The sequence below is a fragment of the Rhipicephalus microplus genome, chromosome 7 (genome assembly GCF_043290135.1).
Source record: "Rhipicephalus microplus isolate Deutch F79 chromosome 7, USDA_Rmic, whole genome shotgun sequence".
Lineage (NCBI taxonomy): Eukaryota > Metazoa > Arthropoda > Arachnida > Ixodida > Ixodidae > Rhipicephalus > Rhipicephalus microplus.
In genome coordinates, this window is record NC_134706.1 from 53,204,877 (window position 1) to 53,223,062 (window position 18,186).

General features: G+C 45.2%; 1 protein-coding gene across 1 annotated transcript in view; it reads right to left on the bottom strand.

Moving 5' to 3' along the window:
* The window catches only part of LOC142767766 (dermonecrotic toxin SPH-like), an 89,149-nt gene that overhangs the window by 12,754 nt on the left and 58,209 nt on the right, over positions 1 to 18,186 (bottom strand). The window contains exons 2-3 of the mRNA XM_075870001.1: positions 10,692 to 10,923; positions 9,198 to 9,329 (exon numbers count right to left, since the gene is read on the bottom strand). Of these exons, the coding sequence (XP_075726116.1) occupies positions 9,198 to 9,329; positions 10,692 to 10,881 (322 nt within the window). The 5' untranslated portion in view covers positions 10,882 to 10,923. The remainder of the gene's footprint in view (positions 1 to 9,197; positions 9,330 to 10,691; positions 10,924 to 18,186) is intronic.

Genomic DNA, 18,186 nt, shown 5'->3' on the forward strand with positions numbered 1-18,186 from the left:
ATGCAAGAGCATTAAGAAGAATTAGGAGAAAGCTTGTAAAAAAGGCACAGCTTTGCCGCAAAGGCAAAGCAATGAACGCGAAAGAGACCAATTCGAAGGTCACACGCAGAATGAAAAGCAGATCGAAACGTGCCCCGCTTTGCCCACGCACAAATGATGCACGAAACGTGCTCCCAGGTACAGACGTACGCGAATAAGCATCTCAACTGTTACTTCGCTGTCTGAAAAGTGCGCGCTTTTCGCAAACGGAGACTCCAATGATAGCAGTGACCTTTGTGCACCCGGTAACTACAACAGAACGGTTCCGGGAAAAGCCCGATGCCTGCCAAAACGCATGATCTTGCTCTTCTCCCCACTGCGAGATAAGGGCACTTTGCCCCTCTTCTAAGCGGGGCAATGTACACGAGGGAGATTAGAACGCGCGCCGCGCGCTCATCGAGCCCTCTTGCTGGAAATGCTGAAAACACGATAGTTCCCCCCGAGATGCCAGTTAGAAGCGGTAAGTGGATATAAATAGCTTGCCGTTTGAATGGTGAACGACGTGCTCTTCGGTGGCTCAGTGGTTAACGTCTTGCACTTACGATTCAGAGGGTCCAAGTTCGATTTCTTGCACCGGAGTCTTTTTATGTGTTTTTGTCGTGGACATATATATATATATATATATATATATATATATATATATATATATATATATATATATATATATATATATATATATATATATATATATATATATATATATATATATACGGTGAGTGACGGCGACGCCGACGTCAACGCCGACGCAGGCGTCAGAATCCAGCTGAGCGTGTGCATATAATTGCTGTCACCATAATAATAAAACACGCCAATGAAAACAGTAGAAGTGTAGGGGATGAAACAAGCAGCTTACTAGTGGCTTGTAGTATATTAAATTTTGGTGGTAATTAAATATAACAGAATAGCGTTCAACCATTTTTTCCAAATATGTCACGCGTTCACCGAATAATGAGGCGGGATAAGCTCTAAAAAAGCAATCACGTCGGCATATAGGAATATTTACGGAGTGGGACGAGTAAAAGAACATCATTACATCCAATAGAAAACAAGATAGGCCCTAAAATGAATCTTTATGGCATTTCACTGATATTGGTATGTTAGACTAGACATTATTGATTAAAACAAACTGGCTGCTTTTCCATAAAAAGCCATGCATAAAAGTCAATGTTAAACCCCTGGTTCCGTATCCTGGTTACTTCGCGAAAAAGAATTTCACGTTTAACACTGAAGTCAAATGACATTTTCTGTCAGAGGGAAACCTCAATGCATAAAAACGTCTAAAACGGCAGTATTATCAACAGCAGTGCTCTATGTGCCTAGAAATGAAGCTAAATATGTGACACGACGTATGTCCCGAGCGGGACACTTGCGAAATAATCCCGGTGACGTCAGAGCATCCAACTACATTTACTAACTAGTAATCCAACTAGCTGCAATAAAAAGAGTCTTCCGTGCATAAATGGACGTATTAAAATGCAGCCTGTCCGTTTCTGTTTGATTTTTAGAAAAAAACAACTGCCTGTAAAATGAGAAATGACGCGAGTGCTTCAAAAGTTACGTTATTAGCTGGTTAAAGCTGCATAGATGACGCCGTTTAGTGGGGTCCTGTTGAACCAAGCAAGCTAAACCATAGCCTACGAGATGACGGGCGCGCGAAGTGTTTCTCTTCGGCTGTCATAACTTCCCAGCTCCCCAGGAAAATTACCGTGTACATGCTCAACCGTGCCGTGTAAGCGCCTCGCGCGCCCGGCCACCCACCGAAAGAGGGCGCACTTATTGTGGACTGCAGGCATGGATAGAGGATGAGGGGGTGCTGGGGGAACTGCAGAATGGGTTTCGGAAACACAGGAGGTTGGAAGACAATCTGTTCTCACTGACGCAGTGCATCGAAATAGCAGAAAAGGAACACAGGCCCCTGTGGCTAGCATTTTTGGATATCAAGGGAGCGTACGATAGCGTGGTTCAAGAGGAATTGTGGAAAATACTGGGCACACTAGGCGTGGAACATGTAGTCACTAATCTTTTAAAGAATATCTATAAATATAACAAGGTAGTTATAAAGTGGGAAAAGAGGTATCCAAGCCTGCAGAGGTAAAACGGGGGCTTAGGCAGGGGTGTCCCCTGTCACCCTTATTATTCATGATGTACATACAAGGATTAGAGGCCAAATTAAAGGGAAGTGGACTTGGCTTAAACGTCTCTTTAGTCAAACAAGGACAACTCATTAATCAGGCACTACCAGCATTAATGTACGCAGATGATATAGTGCTCATGGCAACAACAAGGAAGATTTGCTGAGATTGATGGACATCTGCGGTAATGAAGGAGATAGGTTAGATTTCAGATTCAGTAAGGAAAAATCAGCAGTCATGATTTTCAATGACAACGAAGGTAGTGAGCTTAGAATACAGGAGGTCACGCTAGAGATAACAAATAAATACAAATATCTGGGCGTATGGATAAGCAATGGGACCGAGTACCTGAGGGAACACGAAATATACGTGACGACTAAAGGTAACAGGAATGCAGCAGCGATGAAAAATAGGGCACTGTGGAATTACAATAGGTATGGTGTTGTGAGAGGAATATGGAAAGGGGTCATGGTTCCTGGGCTGACGTTCGGCAATGCGGTCTTGTGCATGAGATCAGAAGTTGAAGCAAGATTAGAAGTTAAGCAACGTGGAATAGGTAGGCTTGCTTTAGGAGCTCACGGGAATACACCAAATCAGGGAGTACAAGGTGATATGGAATGGACATCATTTGAGGGCAGGGAAGCTAGCAGCAAGATAAAATTTGAGAAGCGATTGAGAAAAATGGGGGAGGAGCGTTGGGCTAGGAAGGTTTTCAGCTACTTGTACATGAAGAATGTCGATACAAAATGGAGGAAGCGAACCAGGAAATTGACTGGTAAATACTTAGAAAACAGCAGGTGGCCAAACCAAAAAGAACTATCGGTTAAGAAGAAGGTGAAGTAAACGGAGACTGACATGTGGAGAATGGGCATGATTAAGAAGTCCGCACTAGAGATCTATCGAACTTTTAAGCAGGAAATTGCCAAGGAAAGGATCTATGATAATACTCGGGGCAGTTCTCTACTGTTTGAGGCCAGGACGGGAGTACTGCGAACCAAGACATATCGGGCCAAATACGAAGAGGTAGACACAGTATGCAGTGCGTGTGGAGAGTAAGAAGAAACTGTCGAACACTTGATAATGTTCTGTAAAGGGCTTCACCCTATAGTTCAGGATGATGGCGCAGAGTTTTTCAAAGCACTGGGGTTTAGGGACCGGGAGGGCAAAATAGACTTTAGGCGGGTAGACTTAACTAGAAGGAGGTTATCTGATTGGTGGCTAAAGTCAAGGCACGAGTGAAAATTAAACCCTTCACTGCAAATTACGAATCCTCAAACTCACTTTTTAATGAAAAAATAACAAATCCAGTTTTTGGCTCATTAAGTATTACGGCTTGGTGGCGCTAGCCACCGCCCGATCTAAAGGGTGCAGCCATATCCATCTATTCATCCATCCAGCTTTATTGTGAGGGCAAATTATTGCGGAAAAAGCGGAGCGCACGGCATTCCAGCTAGCACATGCTTCTTTTTTTTTTTTGCGTGGGAGCAGGGGTCACCGCCAGAATCTTCTGGCTTCACTGAAGGCAAGTATGATTGTGATAGCAATTATATGGACACTCTCGGCTGGATTTTGCCGCCGGCGTTGGTGTCGACGTCGCCATCGACGTGGGCGTCGCCTTCACTCACCGTGTATGTATACGTGCCTATATATATGAAAATGCAAGAACGAAAAAAATCCAGAAAGATACTCCGGCGCGCGGAATTGAACTTGGGTTCTTTGAATCGCGAGTGCGAGGCGTTAACCACTGAGCCACCGATGAGCACACCCTTGAACGTTCAAACGGCAAGCTAAATATGCTTACCACTCACCACTGCTGACTGTCATCTCGGGGGAACTATCGTGTTTTCAGCATTGCCAATAAGATGGCGCAATGATCGCACGTAGAAACATCGTCACGACACGGCGGTCGCGCTCTCATCTCCCGCGCGCACTTTGCCCCGCAAAGAGCATTGGGTCGACCAAGGAGGATTTTAATCCTCCTTGGGGTCGACGCACGCTCGAGCGCGCTTATCTAATGGTAGGGATGGTCGTATGTCTTGGCTAGCGTTAGGCTTTTACCAGAACGATCGATATTGTTTTTTGTTACCGGGCGCACAAAGGTCACTGCAATCGTTGCACAGTCTATGTTTGCGAAAACAGCACGCTTTTCGGGTACAACGAAGTAAAAACTGAGGCGTTTATTCGCGTTCATCTGCACCTGACAGTACGTTTCGTGTGTCATTTGTGCGTGAGAAACGCGGCGCACATTTCGATTTGCTGGCCATTCGGCACGTGACCTTCCAATTTGTTGCTATCTTGCTCATTGCTTTGCCTTTGTGGCAAAGCTGTGACTTTTTTTGTTCTGTTACTGCATTTATTTGGTCCAAGTTACAAAGAAAAGCATGAGAACTACTGAATATTCCTGATAATTTCCCGTAAGGAGGTATGAATTCTCCTAAGGCGTTTTTCTTTTCTTTTCATTTCTGTCCGTTCTGTATCTGTGCTAAATGCCTCTATTTCAGAAATATAGAGGCATTCTCGCATTCCTTCTTTTTGTAGAAGTCTATGGGTGAAAACTGGGCTAATTATAATTGTTTAATCATATTGCCCTCCTATCGCGACATATCTTTGACTACTTTATCGTGTACGGATATTTGTGAGGCCGTCAACCGAAGCACGGTTGATTTGATTGATTGATATGTGGGGTTTAACTTCCCGAAACCACCATATGATTATGAGAGACGCCGTAGTGGAGGGCTCCGGAAATTTTGATCACCTGGGGTTCTTTAACGTGCACCCAAATCTGAGCACACGGGCCTACAACATTTCTGCCTCCATCGCAAATGCAGCCGCCGCAGTCGGGATTTGAACCCGCGACCTGCGGGTCAGCAGCCGAGTACCTTAGCCACCAGACCACCGCGGCGAGGCTTGCTTCAATTCCTGTCCGTAATGAAATCATGTCTACAAGCGTAATTATTATACATTCAAAGCTCCTGGCGGTACTCGTCTTCAAATGAAACTAATATGAAAATAACGTAGCAAGCCACCACTGGCGTAGTTGTCAGTTGTGCTAGTAATAAGCGGATTTGGGCTTCTCTTTTGTTTTCGCCGAGCCACCTGCAGAACTTTCCAGCCGTTTGTCACGGATTTTGGGCTTGTATAATTTTTTCGAGCAAATATTGTTATTTCAGTGATCACGTGCAGCAACAGCGCAATATTCGATGACATCGAGTAGTCTAGTGTTGAAGTCGAACATGCAATGCTTGAATCATCAATAGGTAGCTTTAATTGAGCACTCGCAAACGTGCATTCAACCAAATAGAAGCTAGGCAGCAATGTGTAAAAATAAATGTGTGATTTCATTCGCAATTGCCCATATTGTTGCAGTACAACATAATTACCGTAATAACTCTTCCTCGTATTTGAGAGACATTTTTATTACAGCTAAAATATTTTCAACAAGGAAATAATTCATAAAACTCCGGCTTCTTTCGAGCTTATTCGCATAAGTCGCATCATTTTGGGCAAGGGGAATAATGGGGGTGGACTCTTTCTGGTGACTATTTGGTTGTTCGCTGACTAGTACCTTGTAACTTAGGGCACTAGGTAAAATATAGCCACGTCTGCAACTCAGTGTGAAAATGAGGGAACGTTAATCCAACAGGATGATTTAACAAAACACATCGCGTAAGGTGTGGTAAACAACCCGCTATTACTTGCACTCATTTAGGGGAGCTTGCTCACAAGATGGCACTGTAAGTCACAATTGGCCACAAGTGTAGGCGAAAGAAATACGCACAAAGCACGGTAAGCTAACAACAACTTCGCATGAATTGGAGTACTGATTTCCCGCTGCAACCAGTAAGGTTCATTATTACTGCCGCTATCCAGAAAAGAAAAATGACAGAACTTTGGCATCATTATTGCGAGAACAGTTATATGGACACTCTCGGCTGGATTTTGCCGCCGGCGTCACTCACCGTTTATATATATATATATACTGTCACGTACCAAGAGCCGTAGAGAAGGGACAGGAACAGCGGGGCAGAAAGACACGAGCGCGTATCATCAAAACGAGGCGCTAACCACACTTCTTCTTCGTTATCCTTGCCCTTTTCGGCTCGCTAGGGCTTGCCGGCTTACAACTCTAGGTGGCATTATTCCCCCTCCCATTAGAGCATCAACCCGATGCTCATACACAAGGGGACAGCAGGGTCGATAAGAGAAAAAAAAGAAAAACGGTAGCTATAGTGCACAGGGCATATGCAGGTGCTAAAAAAATTGTCTGAGGTTGGTCATAAGAGAAGAAAACCATTAACAGAGTTCACAGTTCGTTCGAGGCCCAACGGGCAATGTAAAAAAAATGAAAATGTTTGCTGCCCGGGCATAATAAGACGAGTATCACCGCGTAATATCAGGTTTTAGGCGGACGACATGCACAATCTCTGTTCGTGGTCAGTTGCGCTGTGTCGTTGCCGAGCCTCCGCCTGGAATAACTTCATAGTTGTCCTCGTTCAACCGCCGTAATACTTTGTAGGGTCCGAAGTACTTGCTCAGGAGTTTTTCGCTCAGACCTCGCCGTCTAACAGGAGTCCAAACCCACACTTGGTAGCCAGGTTGGTAGGAGACTTGTCGGTGGTGGATATTGTACCTTCGGGCGTCTTCACATTGCTGCGATCTTATGTGCACGCGAGCTAATTGACGTGCTTCCTCTGCACGCTGAATGTAATCGTCGACATCAGGAGTTAGTGGCTCGTGCTGGTCGATGTCACAAGGAATCATAGCGTCTAGCATGGTTTGCACGTCTCTACCGTAAACGAGGCGGAAGGGTGCGAACCTTGTCGTTTCCTGGGTTGCGGTGTTGTACGCAAACGTTACGTATGGCAGGATTTCGTCCCACGTTTTATGCTGCACATCCACGTACATAGAAATCATGTCCGCCAGCGTTTTGTTCAGCCTTTCTGTTAAGCCGTTACTCTGGGGGTGGTATGCGGTTGTCTTGCGGTGGTTCGTGTAACTGAGCTTGAAGATGTCGTCGAATAGTTTTGCCGTAAACGCTGTCCCTCGGTCAGTGATGATGAATGACGGGGCACCGTGACGAAGCACAACGTGGTGCATGAAAAACTGGGCGACTTCAGATGCTGTACCGCGTGGCAATGGCTTCGTTTCAGCGTAACGCATCAAGTAATCAGTTGCGACGATGATCCACTTGTTTCCGGAGTGAGACAAAGGAAAGGGCCCAAGAAGGTCCATCCCAACTTGGTCAAACGGCGTACGCGGTGAATCGATGGGTTGTAAGAGGCCTGCAGGCTTCACAGTTGGTGACTTGCGACGCTGACATTCGCGGCATCCTTTCACGTAGCGTTTGACACAAGCTGCGAGTTTTGGCCAGAAATATAGCTTTCGAACCCGGTCGAGTGTCCGTGAGTATTTTAGGTGGCCGGATGTCGGCTCATCGTGGCAGGCTAATAGGATGTCATCACGAAGGTCTTGAGGGACGACTAGAAGATAAGATCTGCTGCCAACACCAGTGTTTTTCTTGTATAATATGTCGTGTCGTAAGCAAAATGACGGCAACGTACGGGAAAGGGGACGAGGAACAGACGTGGTGCTGCCTTCTAAATGATCGATGATGGGTCTTAACTCGGGGTCCGCTCGTTGCTTACTGAGGAGGTCCGCCCCACTGAGAGTCCCCAGGAAGGTGCTGTCGTCTTCTACAGCTGTATGGTCGGACTCCAGAGGTGCTCGTGATAGCGTGTCGGCGTCTTCATGCTTTCTACCCGACTTGTATACAATCGTGATATCGAACTCCTGAAGTCGCAAACTCCATCGTGCTAATCGCCCAGAGGGGTCTCGGAGGTTAGCCAACCAACATAAAGCGTGGTGATCACTCACAACATTGAATGGGCGCCCATATAGATAAGGCCTGAACTTTGTAATTGCCCATATTACCGCGAGACATTCCTTCTCTGACGTTGAATAGTTGGTTTCGGCACGTGATAGAGAGCGGCTCGCGTAGGCAATCACACGTTCAATCCCATTTTGTGTTTGCAGCAGGATAGCTCCGAGACCAATGTTGCTTGCGTCAGTGCGCACCTCTGTGTCAGCGTCCTCATCGAAATGACCGAGTACAGGAGGGGAAGACAATCGATGTTGCAGTTCCGCAAAGGCAGTCGCTTGTTCGTCAGTCCACTGAAATGGGGTGTCGTTCGCGTAAGTCTAATGAGAGGCTAATGTAAGTCTAATGAGAGACTCTGAACGCGGAATCCAATGTAGGACCTCTGCATCGTGAATCCGAGGCGTTAACCACTGAGCCAGCGAGGAGCACGTCTTTCAACGTTCAAATGACAAGCTATTTACCTCTGCTGACGGGACTCGGGGGGGGATTCACTATGTTTTCAGCATTGCCAGCAAGGTGGCGCAGTGAGCGCGCGTGGCCACATTGCGCGGTGGCACGCGCTCTAATCTCCCACGTGTACTTTGCCCCACTTAAAGGAGGGGGGCGACGCTCCCTCACGCGCCCTTATCTCGCGGGGAGGATCGTACGTCTTCGCTGGTCTAGCGCTTTACCTGCAACAATTCTGTTGTAGTTACCGGGCTCACAAAGGCCACAGCAATGATTTCAGTCTCCGTTTGCAAAAAGCACGCGTTTTTGAGACAACGCGAAGTAACAACTGAAGCGCTTATTTGTGCGCATCTGTGGGTACGTTTCGTGCGTCGTTTGCGCGTGAGAAACGCGGGGCGCGTTTCGATCTGCTTTTCATTCTGCGCGTGATCTTCTGATTTGTTGCTATTGCGTTCATTGATTTGCTTTTGCGGCAAAGCTGGGCCTTTAGTCTTGATCTGCCCTAGCGATGAAACGTTACTCAGACACATGTGCACGGCATATAACACTCGCTGCGCAAACTTAGTTGTGAGAAATCTTGCATACACCCCGAATACGTCGATCAAGTGGAACGATTAGAACGCTGTCAAAGTAAACTCTATTCACATAAAGCTGCCTGGTAGATGTCATTTCTATTGATAACGACCATATAAAATTTTTACCTCCATGCCATAGGTGATCCAGAAGTTTTCTCGCGACGTCGACACCCGCATTGAACTTCTTGTCCCAAGAAAGGCTGGACGTCTTGAGATCCAAAAACAGAAGAGCAAGCCGCCCTTCGTATTTACCGCCGTCTGAAAGAGTGAAAGTCTGATTGAAACATCTAAGTAAAGCTGCTGGATAGAAACACCGTGTGCTGTAATGGGCGTTCGAAGAATTCATGCCGTGAAAGAGGCACAAGAGCCTCAGGCTCGCATAGAAAGATGAACTGGGCTTTGTTACCAAGGCGATTGGTGGCAGTCGAGTGAAAGTTTATAGATAACGGTGGCGTCTCAGACTTTCGCGAAATACGCCCTTCTATCTCAGCTGCTTCCCAACGTTTGAGGCGAAGATTTAAATGCCTTACGGAAAGCAAAAACTAACCGTTGGCGTCCCGCGGAGTCTAGGAGAACACGAGTAAAGAAAAAAAATCATTATGCGATGACGTCACAAATTGCCAAACTGGTGACGCTTTCACTGCGTCACTGTGGCGTCACTTAACACTTATGCGATGACGTCATTCTCTTACATCGTGGCTTGGTCAAAAATGCACCGATTATAGAGGCAGTGAAAAAAGCCAGGTGTGCTGTCTTGGAGGTGTGTGCAAAACGACTTTTAGGTGCACAAAGCTTTCGTAGGGTGGCGAAGCAGATCAGTACGGCCACTGAGACAAAGGAGTAGTTGGCTTTTGTCATTGAGTTGTCGTAGATGAATGAATAAGGGGCCCTGGGACCTATAATTTGCTTGATAAGATTATAAGACTGAAGTAAACCGAGTCAGTACATTTATTATAGAACAAAGTAGTAACTGACTGACTAACCAACTCACTAACTAACTAACTAGCAATCAGCAGCGGTAGTATAAAGCTTACGGTACTCGGCTGACGACCCGAAATTCGCTGATGTGCTCTCCGTCGCGGCAGTCACACTTATATGGAGGCAAAATGGTAAACGCCCGCGTACTGTGCGGTGTGATTGAGCTAAAACACCAGGTTGTCTAAACTCATACAGAGCTCCCAGTTGCGGTGTTAAACATTGTGTAGAAGACGACCAGTGACACTATCATCATTAGGTTAAGATCAGGTCCGAACAAGGAATAAAGGAGAAGTCGATGGTGGGCTTCACCATGGGGACGGCGGCTCGTCCTTTTGTCAACATGCGACATGCAAGCTTCGAAATCCTGTTGTTTTCGGCACGCAAAACACCACAGTTTATAACAAATAATTAACAAACTATTAGGGGCATGGCACAACATTTTTTGTGGTGGAGGAGGGTTCGACTCTTTTTGTGTGAGGTAATGTGTGTATTTGTGTGCTCGTGCGTGTTATACAGATACAAAATGCAAATGTTCAGGGTCGCGTAGTTCTGCAACACCCCCCCCCCCCCCCGCCTCCCCAAATTATTTCCCTAGCACCGTCTTCTGACAAACCCATTAACTATGACCAATTCTGGTATCACCTGTGGTTTGTCGGATGTACCGCAGAAGCTTGGGGACTTCTTCGGAACGCCGGCCCCACCGGAAGCAGTCGCACGGAATGCCGTGATAGAACAACGCTGCTGAACCTTCTTGGTTGAAGGTGACGTTAGACTCGATGGCGTTGGCTCCCAGCTCCATACCCTCGTCCACTTGCCACACGGTGTCCGTCATGTGGTAAATGTTGTAAATGGGCCGACGATCCCAGGCGCACGCCTGCATAACAAAAGAAACATCCGATGTTATTGATATGCCTCATCAAGCGCAAGCGTTTAACCATCGACGTACCGCGGTACCAGCACCAGGGATAGAATTAAAGGCCTGACCACACGTGCACGTTGCAGAACGTCAGTGCGGGGCTCTTTCGAAACGGCGCAACGCCCTCTCCACATGGAGAGAAAGGGCGCGCGGCTACGCGAAGCTCCGCGCCCTTTCCATATGCAGTGGGGCTATGCCGCGCTAGAAAGCCACGCGCTGACGCGCTGCAACACGGACGTGTGGTCCGGGCTTGAGTCATCGACACGTGATCGAGTAACCGTGTGACGTCACGTGACGTCACAAACCACGTCATCCGCCACTGCGTTTCAATGGAGGCGAAATGGTAGACGCCCGCGTATGTGCGACGTCAATACCCGTTAAAAGCAACAGACTTTCAGATTTTCTTGAGCCCCCTATAACGGCATGCCTCATGGCCCTTGGGGGAGGAAGGAAGGATGGTTCGTCGTCTCGCACGTCCTCCCTATTAAATAAAAATGTATGAAGCAGATTTCGCACCCCCCCCCCCCCCCTCATTTCTTGGTGTATAGGAAGGCGACCATCATCCGTGCCTCCCGTGTGCGCAAGCCTATGGTGGAATTTGATATGCTCGTGTTCGTAGCTTTGCAGACAGTCACACCGACAACATGTGGTCCCATGCTGCATCGATGGTGTTACTCGCTAGCAGCCAACTGCTAGAGTTTATATACCAAAGACAAGTATACTGCGGTAAATACGTCAGGCAGGTTCGGTAAGTACTACGTCGGAGTGCTATACATATATTCTAGTTATTTCAGTTTTCTGCTGCACGCACAGGATTTCGCAAAGCATCATTGATTCAAAGTAACGGAACGTAAACATAACTTTTCACACCACGGCGAATAATTAAGTGACGAGCACTTAGTATTTTCCATAGTTTTAGGGAAGTGATTCGGTCTCACGTCCTTGTCAGTGCGTGCAGGTCATGACTTGATTTGTTGGAAGCGGCACTGGCCGTACGTGCACAAATTTTATCTGTCTATGCTATTAAACCGGTTGACTTTCCTCATGGCGCCATATTGAATCTCAATTCGTGGGCATTGCGAATAACGCACGACTTCGTAGCTTGAAAGCGGGCAGCGTTGTCCAAAAGGATACAAAACCGGCTATCACGTTCATCAGCTCAATTCAACAATACTAAATAAGGGGATCCTTGAGCTGCATTATTGTCTAGGGCACCTGGCCTTGTTAAGTTTACGATGCAGTAATCAATTACCTCATTATAGCAATAAAACAGTGACAGACATCAAAATGCACCAACTTAGTGGAACAAATAATCAAATGCAAGAAAATGAGCTTACAAATAAACATATCAAGAAGAAGCGACTGAAATATATGCCCCGTAGGAGTCATTAAACATGAAGTTACATGTATGTCGAAATGCATGAACGACATGACAAACACGAGGGTAATGTAACAAATAAGTTACAAATATATATATATATATATATATATATATATATATATATATATATATATATATATATATATATATATATATATATATATATATATATATATATATATATATATAATGCACTGAAACACTCCGCATGGCAAAGAAAGAAAAGAAATGGATCAGAATGAGACATCGTTTGTGAGCAATATTATCACCTCACCATTTCTTGAGGTATAGCAGACAGAATGCGTGAATCCGCAAACGCGTAGCCTGCTTATATAAGGCAGCGCACACGCTCGTCTAAGCCCCTTCACACGAGGCACGACGAACTGACCAATGAAAGCACTCGTATCGGCCGGAACCTATTAATATTCGGCGAGCGTATTGCCACTGTGTGCGCTAACCTTCGCTGCGATACACGCAAAAGCGTAGGCGGCCGCGGATAGCGACAAGGAAGACGCACGAGGGAGCATTAGGTCATGCAGCTAGCGTTTGCGTCTAGATCTATGGGGAGCGAGAGCGCCCTCCCCTTTGCCACTTCGTCCACTCCCCATCTAGCGTGCACAGCGTCGCCGGTAGTCGGCAGCTCAACACGGTAGTGGGCAGCTGAACCGCCCATCCAGCGTGCCGGTCCAGGCGGCTGTTGGGGCAGGCGCGGCGGGGCAAGACTGCGCCTGAAGAAGCGAGCGCGCACGTGCAGTCTACCCCGGCTGTGGGGCAGGAATAGTCATATTGAGTTTTTAGGGGCGAAGCTCCTTATGGCGTGGCTTGGGCGTCCCTCGTACGTAACCACCAGTGGCACATACCCGAAATAGGTATAACACTTGACCTCCAAGGTGGTGCCAGTGAGAGATTTCTTCTGTGCGTTGTTTAACAATATTTTAAATATACACTAGAGGGAACACTGGCGCTAGTGTCTATGGGAGCTGCAACACACGGCGCTTCAGCAAGCATGGGAATGATGGGTAGTACGCGGATTAGTGTAATCTTCGTACGTCTGGCTCCGCGCGTGTTCGTGTGGCTTGGAGTTGTTCTCTCGCGAAACAAGAATCAGCAAATGTTCAGTCGTCGTGCTCCACAACTTTATTAGTTTGGGCCGACCGTTTCCAATCAGGTCACGAAGCTCAAAAAGGTTCGTTCTTTCATTCGAAACAAAACCGGAGCACAGCAATATAAGGAAGCCACGAGTGCGATTCGCCTCCCGCAAGTACGAAGACTAGGCAAATCCGTGTACTACACATCATTCACATGTTCGCTAAACGACCGCAGCGCTACAGTCCCCTCAAGTTAATTTTAGGAAACTCTCTGGGGGCAGGGGAATGAACGAGCCGGCGGCTGCTGCGGCGTATCTCGACTGATTCTCCATCGCTACAGTCACTTTGCACAGACGTTCAGACCGTTTGCATTAGGAGCGCATGAGTCGTAGCCTGTGAAAACGTGCAGTTGCTCGTTTCTAGCGCGTTTAATTAATTTTTGAGCCTTTATTAGTGTACGGACACCTGCTACGCGCCATGGTGCACGAAAGAATATGCAGGCGTGAAAAAAAGTGTGTCCGGACATTCCCTCTTTCAGGTGGCCTGCCGACCCACACACGCACAAAAAAAAAAAGAAGAAGAAAACCACGTCGTACAATGGAAATTTGCACGAATCCGCCTAGCTGCTCACTCGATGTTGTGCAGTTTGAAAGCAGCGCTTTGAGCTGCACTACACCATAAGAGTAACGGAGCGTTGGGCGACTTGGTATAAGGTGCACAGTGAATGGCATTTTGAGCACAAAACACGAACGAGAAAGCATAGACAGGCACAGCCTGCCATATCTTCCCTTCTTGTTTGCGTTCTTGCGCAAAATGCCATTCGCAATCATAAGAGGTCATAGGCAAACTACAGAGAGTTGAGAAGTATCAAAACCACGATGAAAGCATGCGCTCGTGTTGTCAGCAGACTCTGGGATATCCAAAGCACTGATCCTCGTACGAGACCAGATGCGCTCGAATATTTTATGGGGAATTTACCCTAGTACAAGTACCTTTGTCGAAACATGTTTTTATTTGTTTATTTACACTCACACCGACAGCGCCATTCAGGCATTACAGTGGGAGGGCGTGGGGGGGGGGGGATGTTTACACAGAGAAATTAGACATCATATATTTCATGAACATTGGCAGAGAATGAAAAAAACAGCAACAGAATAAGAACCATGACTGCTATTAAAAATAGTGGCATACCCTGTTTTCAATGCACTTTAATGACATAAATATACTCTAATTTATTTTATTTATTTCAGATTTACTGCCAGCCTTTGAAAAAGGCCTTTGGCAGGAGCGGGCATAACAAATAAAAGAATGCGAGAACATACGCAAATACGTCCACAAAGCAACCGCAACAATGAGTGGGAACAAAATAAAAATAAAAATATACAATTACGCAATCAACAAAGTGACAGCAGCTACTATCAACAACTTGTTTGGTACCAAGGCAGACCTACACTGATAGAAACAATTAATAATATACAAGACATGACTGGAAAGAGCAGCAGAAATCTGGATTGTACAAGAGGACACTGTAATTAGTAACACCATCGAGGTGCACCGCTAAAACAAAGCAGAGTTACAATGTGACACACTCAACAACAACAAAAAAAAACATCAGAACGACATTATTGTTTCACAATCACATATCAGTTGCAGATGTCGCGATACTAGGAAAGCGGAGTGACGACAAAGATACCGGAAAAATTACAGATAGTCTGACAATGCTTTAGCAAAAGAATTTAGTGTATTACAATCAATTACATTGGATGGAAGTCGATTCCATTCACGCGTTGTTCTCGGAAAAAAAAAGAGTTTTTGAATGTGTCTGTTTTACAGCTAAAATCCTTTATCTTTTTCGTGTGGTGTGATCGCGTCGAGCGCTTACCAACCCGGTCGATAAAATTACTCTTGTCTATTGCCAGCTTATCATGGTAAAGGGAGTACAAAAACTTGAGCCGTTCACGCTGACGTCTCTTTTGCAATGTATCCAGCTGTGATTCTACCAAGATTGAAGTTACAGATACTTGCCAGCGATAACAATTATGAACAAACCTGATGCCCTTCCTTTGAACAAGTTCTAGTTTATCAATGTTGTTTTTTGTGTACGGATCCCATATAACTGATGCATATTCGAGGGCAGCCTAATGAAAGTTTTGTAAGCCAGTAACTTTATTTCTTTGGTTGATTTTCGCAATGACCTTCGAAGGTATCCAAGTTTACGCATGGCTTTATTTGTAATATACGAAATGTGTTCATTCCATCTAAGGTCCGAGGTAATAATTACGCCTAAATATTTGTACCTTTCTACAACGGAAAGAGTGTGATTATCTATGGAATATGGAAAGCTTAGGGGATGCTGTTTACGCGTTACTGACATGGCTACCGTTGTAGTCTTGTTAACACTCATTTGCCACGTTGAACACCAAGTTTGTATTTTCGCTAAAGAAGAATTCAAAAGAACTTGGTCGCAGCGGCTTTGAACTTCATGATAGAGGATGCAGTCATCTGCGAATAGTCTAATTTTAACTGGTATATCCTGTACTATGTCATTAATGAACACAAGAAAGAAAAGTGGCCCAAGCACCGAACCTTGAGGTATACCGGATATAACTGTCTCTGCTGGAGAGCACGTACCATCAATTGTTACACATTGTCGTCTTAAATTTAAGTAATATTTTATCCATGACAGAAGTGTATCGTTCTTCAGTATGGGTTGAAGTTTTAAGAGCAGCTTTTGGTGCGACACGCGATCGTACGCTTCCTCAAAATCTAGAAAAATAATATCTGTTTGACCTTGCCTGTCAAGGGTTTTGGCGAGTTCATGTACTGTTTCTAATAGTTGTGTTACGGTAGATAGACCTTTTCGGAAGCCATGTTGCCTGGGGTCAATAAGTTTGTTTTCATCTAGAAATGTTGATAAGTGCTTAAACATAATATGTTCCAATATTTTTGCGCATGTACACAAGAGGGTGATAGGTCTATATGAAGTAACCAAATGTGGAGTGTTCGATTTAGGTATAGGCGTAATTTTACCGTATTTCCAGTCCTCTGCGATCTTAGATTGGGATAACGATTTGTTAAATATAAGATGCAGATAATGTGAGCTCCATTCAGCGTACCTCACCAAGAAGTGGTTATCAATACAGTCTATTCCGGGTGTTTTCTTACAATCAATTTGAAGCAAAAGAGAAAGGACACCTTCCTGGGATATCGAAATGTTGCTTATTGGGGGAATGTTCTCGAACTGATTGACTGAAGGTGTAATAGTGTCATCTTTCGTGAATACTGAACAGAAGAAGTCGTTAAAAGACGTTGCAATGGTGAGTCGGTCAGTGACGGTTTCCCCGTTTACTACAATGTTATAAAATGACTTCTTATTTGAGGAAAAATAGCGCCAAAAATTTTCAGGAGACGAGAGAAGAAAATTTTTCATAGTTACTTTGTGGTAAAATTCTTTAGCCTTTTTAATGCTTTCTTGAAGGCGTTTGCGCGTTGACACAAGTTTTTCACTGTTAGCTGGTGATGGAGCCTTGCGATGATGTTTTCTTAATTTTTTTGTCTTTCGTCCCATGCGCACTATTTCCTTTGTAATCCCTATGGCTGAAAATTTCTCTGAAGGGCACAAATCGTTCAATGCACGACAAAACAAGTGATTTAAAAAAGTGCCACAAGTCTTCGACAGAGCAATCATTTGACTCGGAAAGAGAACAGAATGTTGGAAACGACATGTCTAGAGCGTCAATAATGTCCACATCTTGAGCACGTGAAAAAACTGGAACCGACCGTCGGTATTTCTCTGTTTTGGTGATACGGTTTCCAGGGATCGACAAGAAAACCATTTTATGATCTGAAATTCCTTCCATTACTTGTACATCAACGTTTCGACTTGCAATACTCTGGCTAACAATAAAGAGATCCAAGAGTGAGCTCTTGTCTTTCTGAATGCGCGTGGGTTGTTTGACTAATTGCGTTAAATTATGAAATAGCATAAGGTCCACAATGGGTTCCGCCGCACAGACGAGTGGCTGCAGAAAATCACCGGACCAGTCGATGGACGGAACATTAAAGTCTCCAGCTAACAACACATTGCTTGTGTCACATCTGCTAGAACACAGGAACTCATTCAGTTTTTCGAAGAATGTGTGATCACTATTTGGGGGGCGATAGAATGCGCCTACAGACAAATTTAGGTCGTGTAAATAGAGTTTGATAATAACACATTCACCGCCCGGTATATGGGTTTGCCTTATCACTTGCAATGATTGTTTTACCATAATAGCAACGCCACCACCACGCGTGTCTCTATCTTTTCGATAAATCTTGTAGCCGGGTGGTGTAACTTCTCCATCGCTTATATCATAATTGAATCACGTTTCGGTGATTATCAGGATGTTAGGGCGATGTGTCATTACAATACTCTCCAAGTGTTCAAGTTTATTCATGACGCTACGAGCATTTTGGTTCAGGCATACGAGGGGTTTGCCATCTTCAATTTTATTTCATTTTTTGCGTACTTGACTACCCCCGCCCTTCTTTAGGGGAATTCTTTTGTTTTCTTGGCTACCCCGACCCTTCTTTACGGGAATTCTTTTGTTTTCAGTGTTATTCCATTCGAACAGCTCGTCATCAATTTTAATTTTGTCGTATTTCATTGTAACCTTTCCGCCTGCCTTTCTAATTTCAGAAGTGCTTTCCCACAGTTTTTTTCGTTTTTCTCTTGTAACTAGGGAAAAATCTTCGGAAACTGATATATCA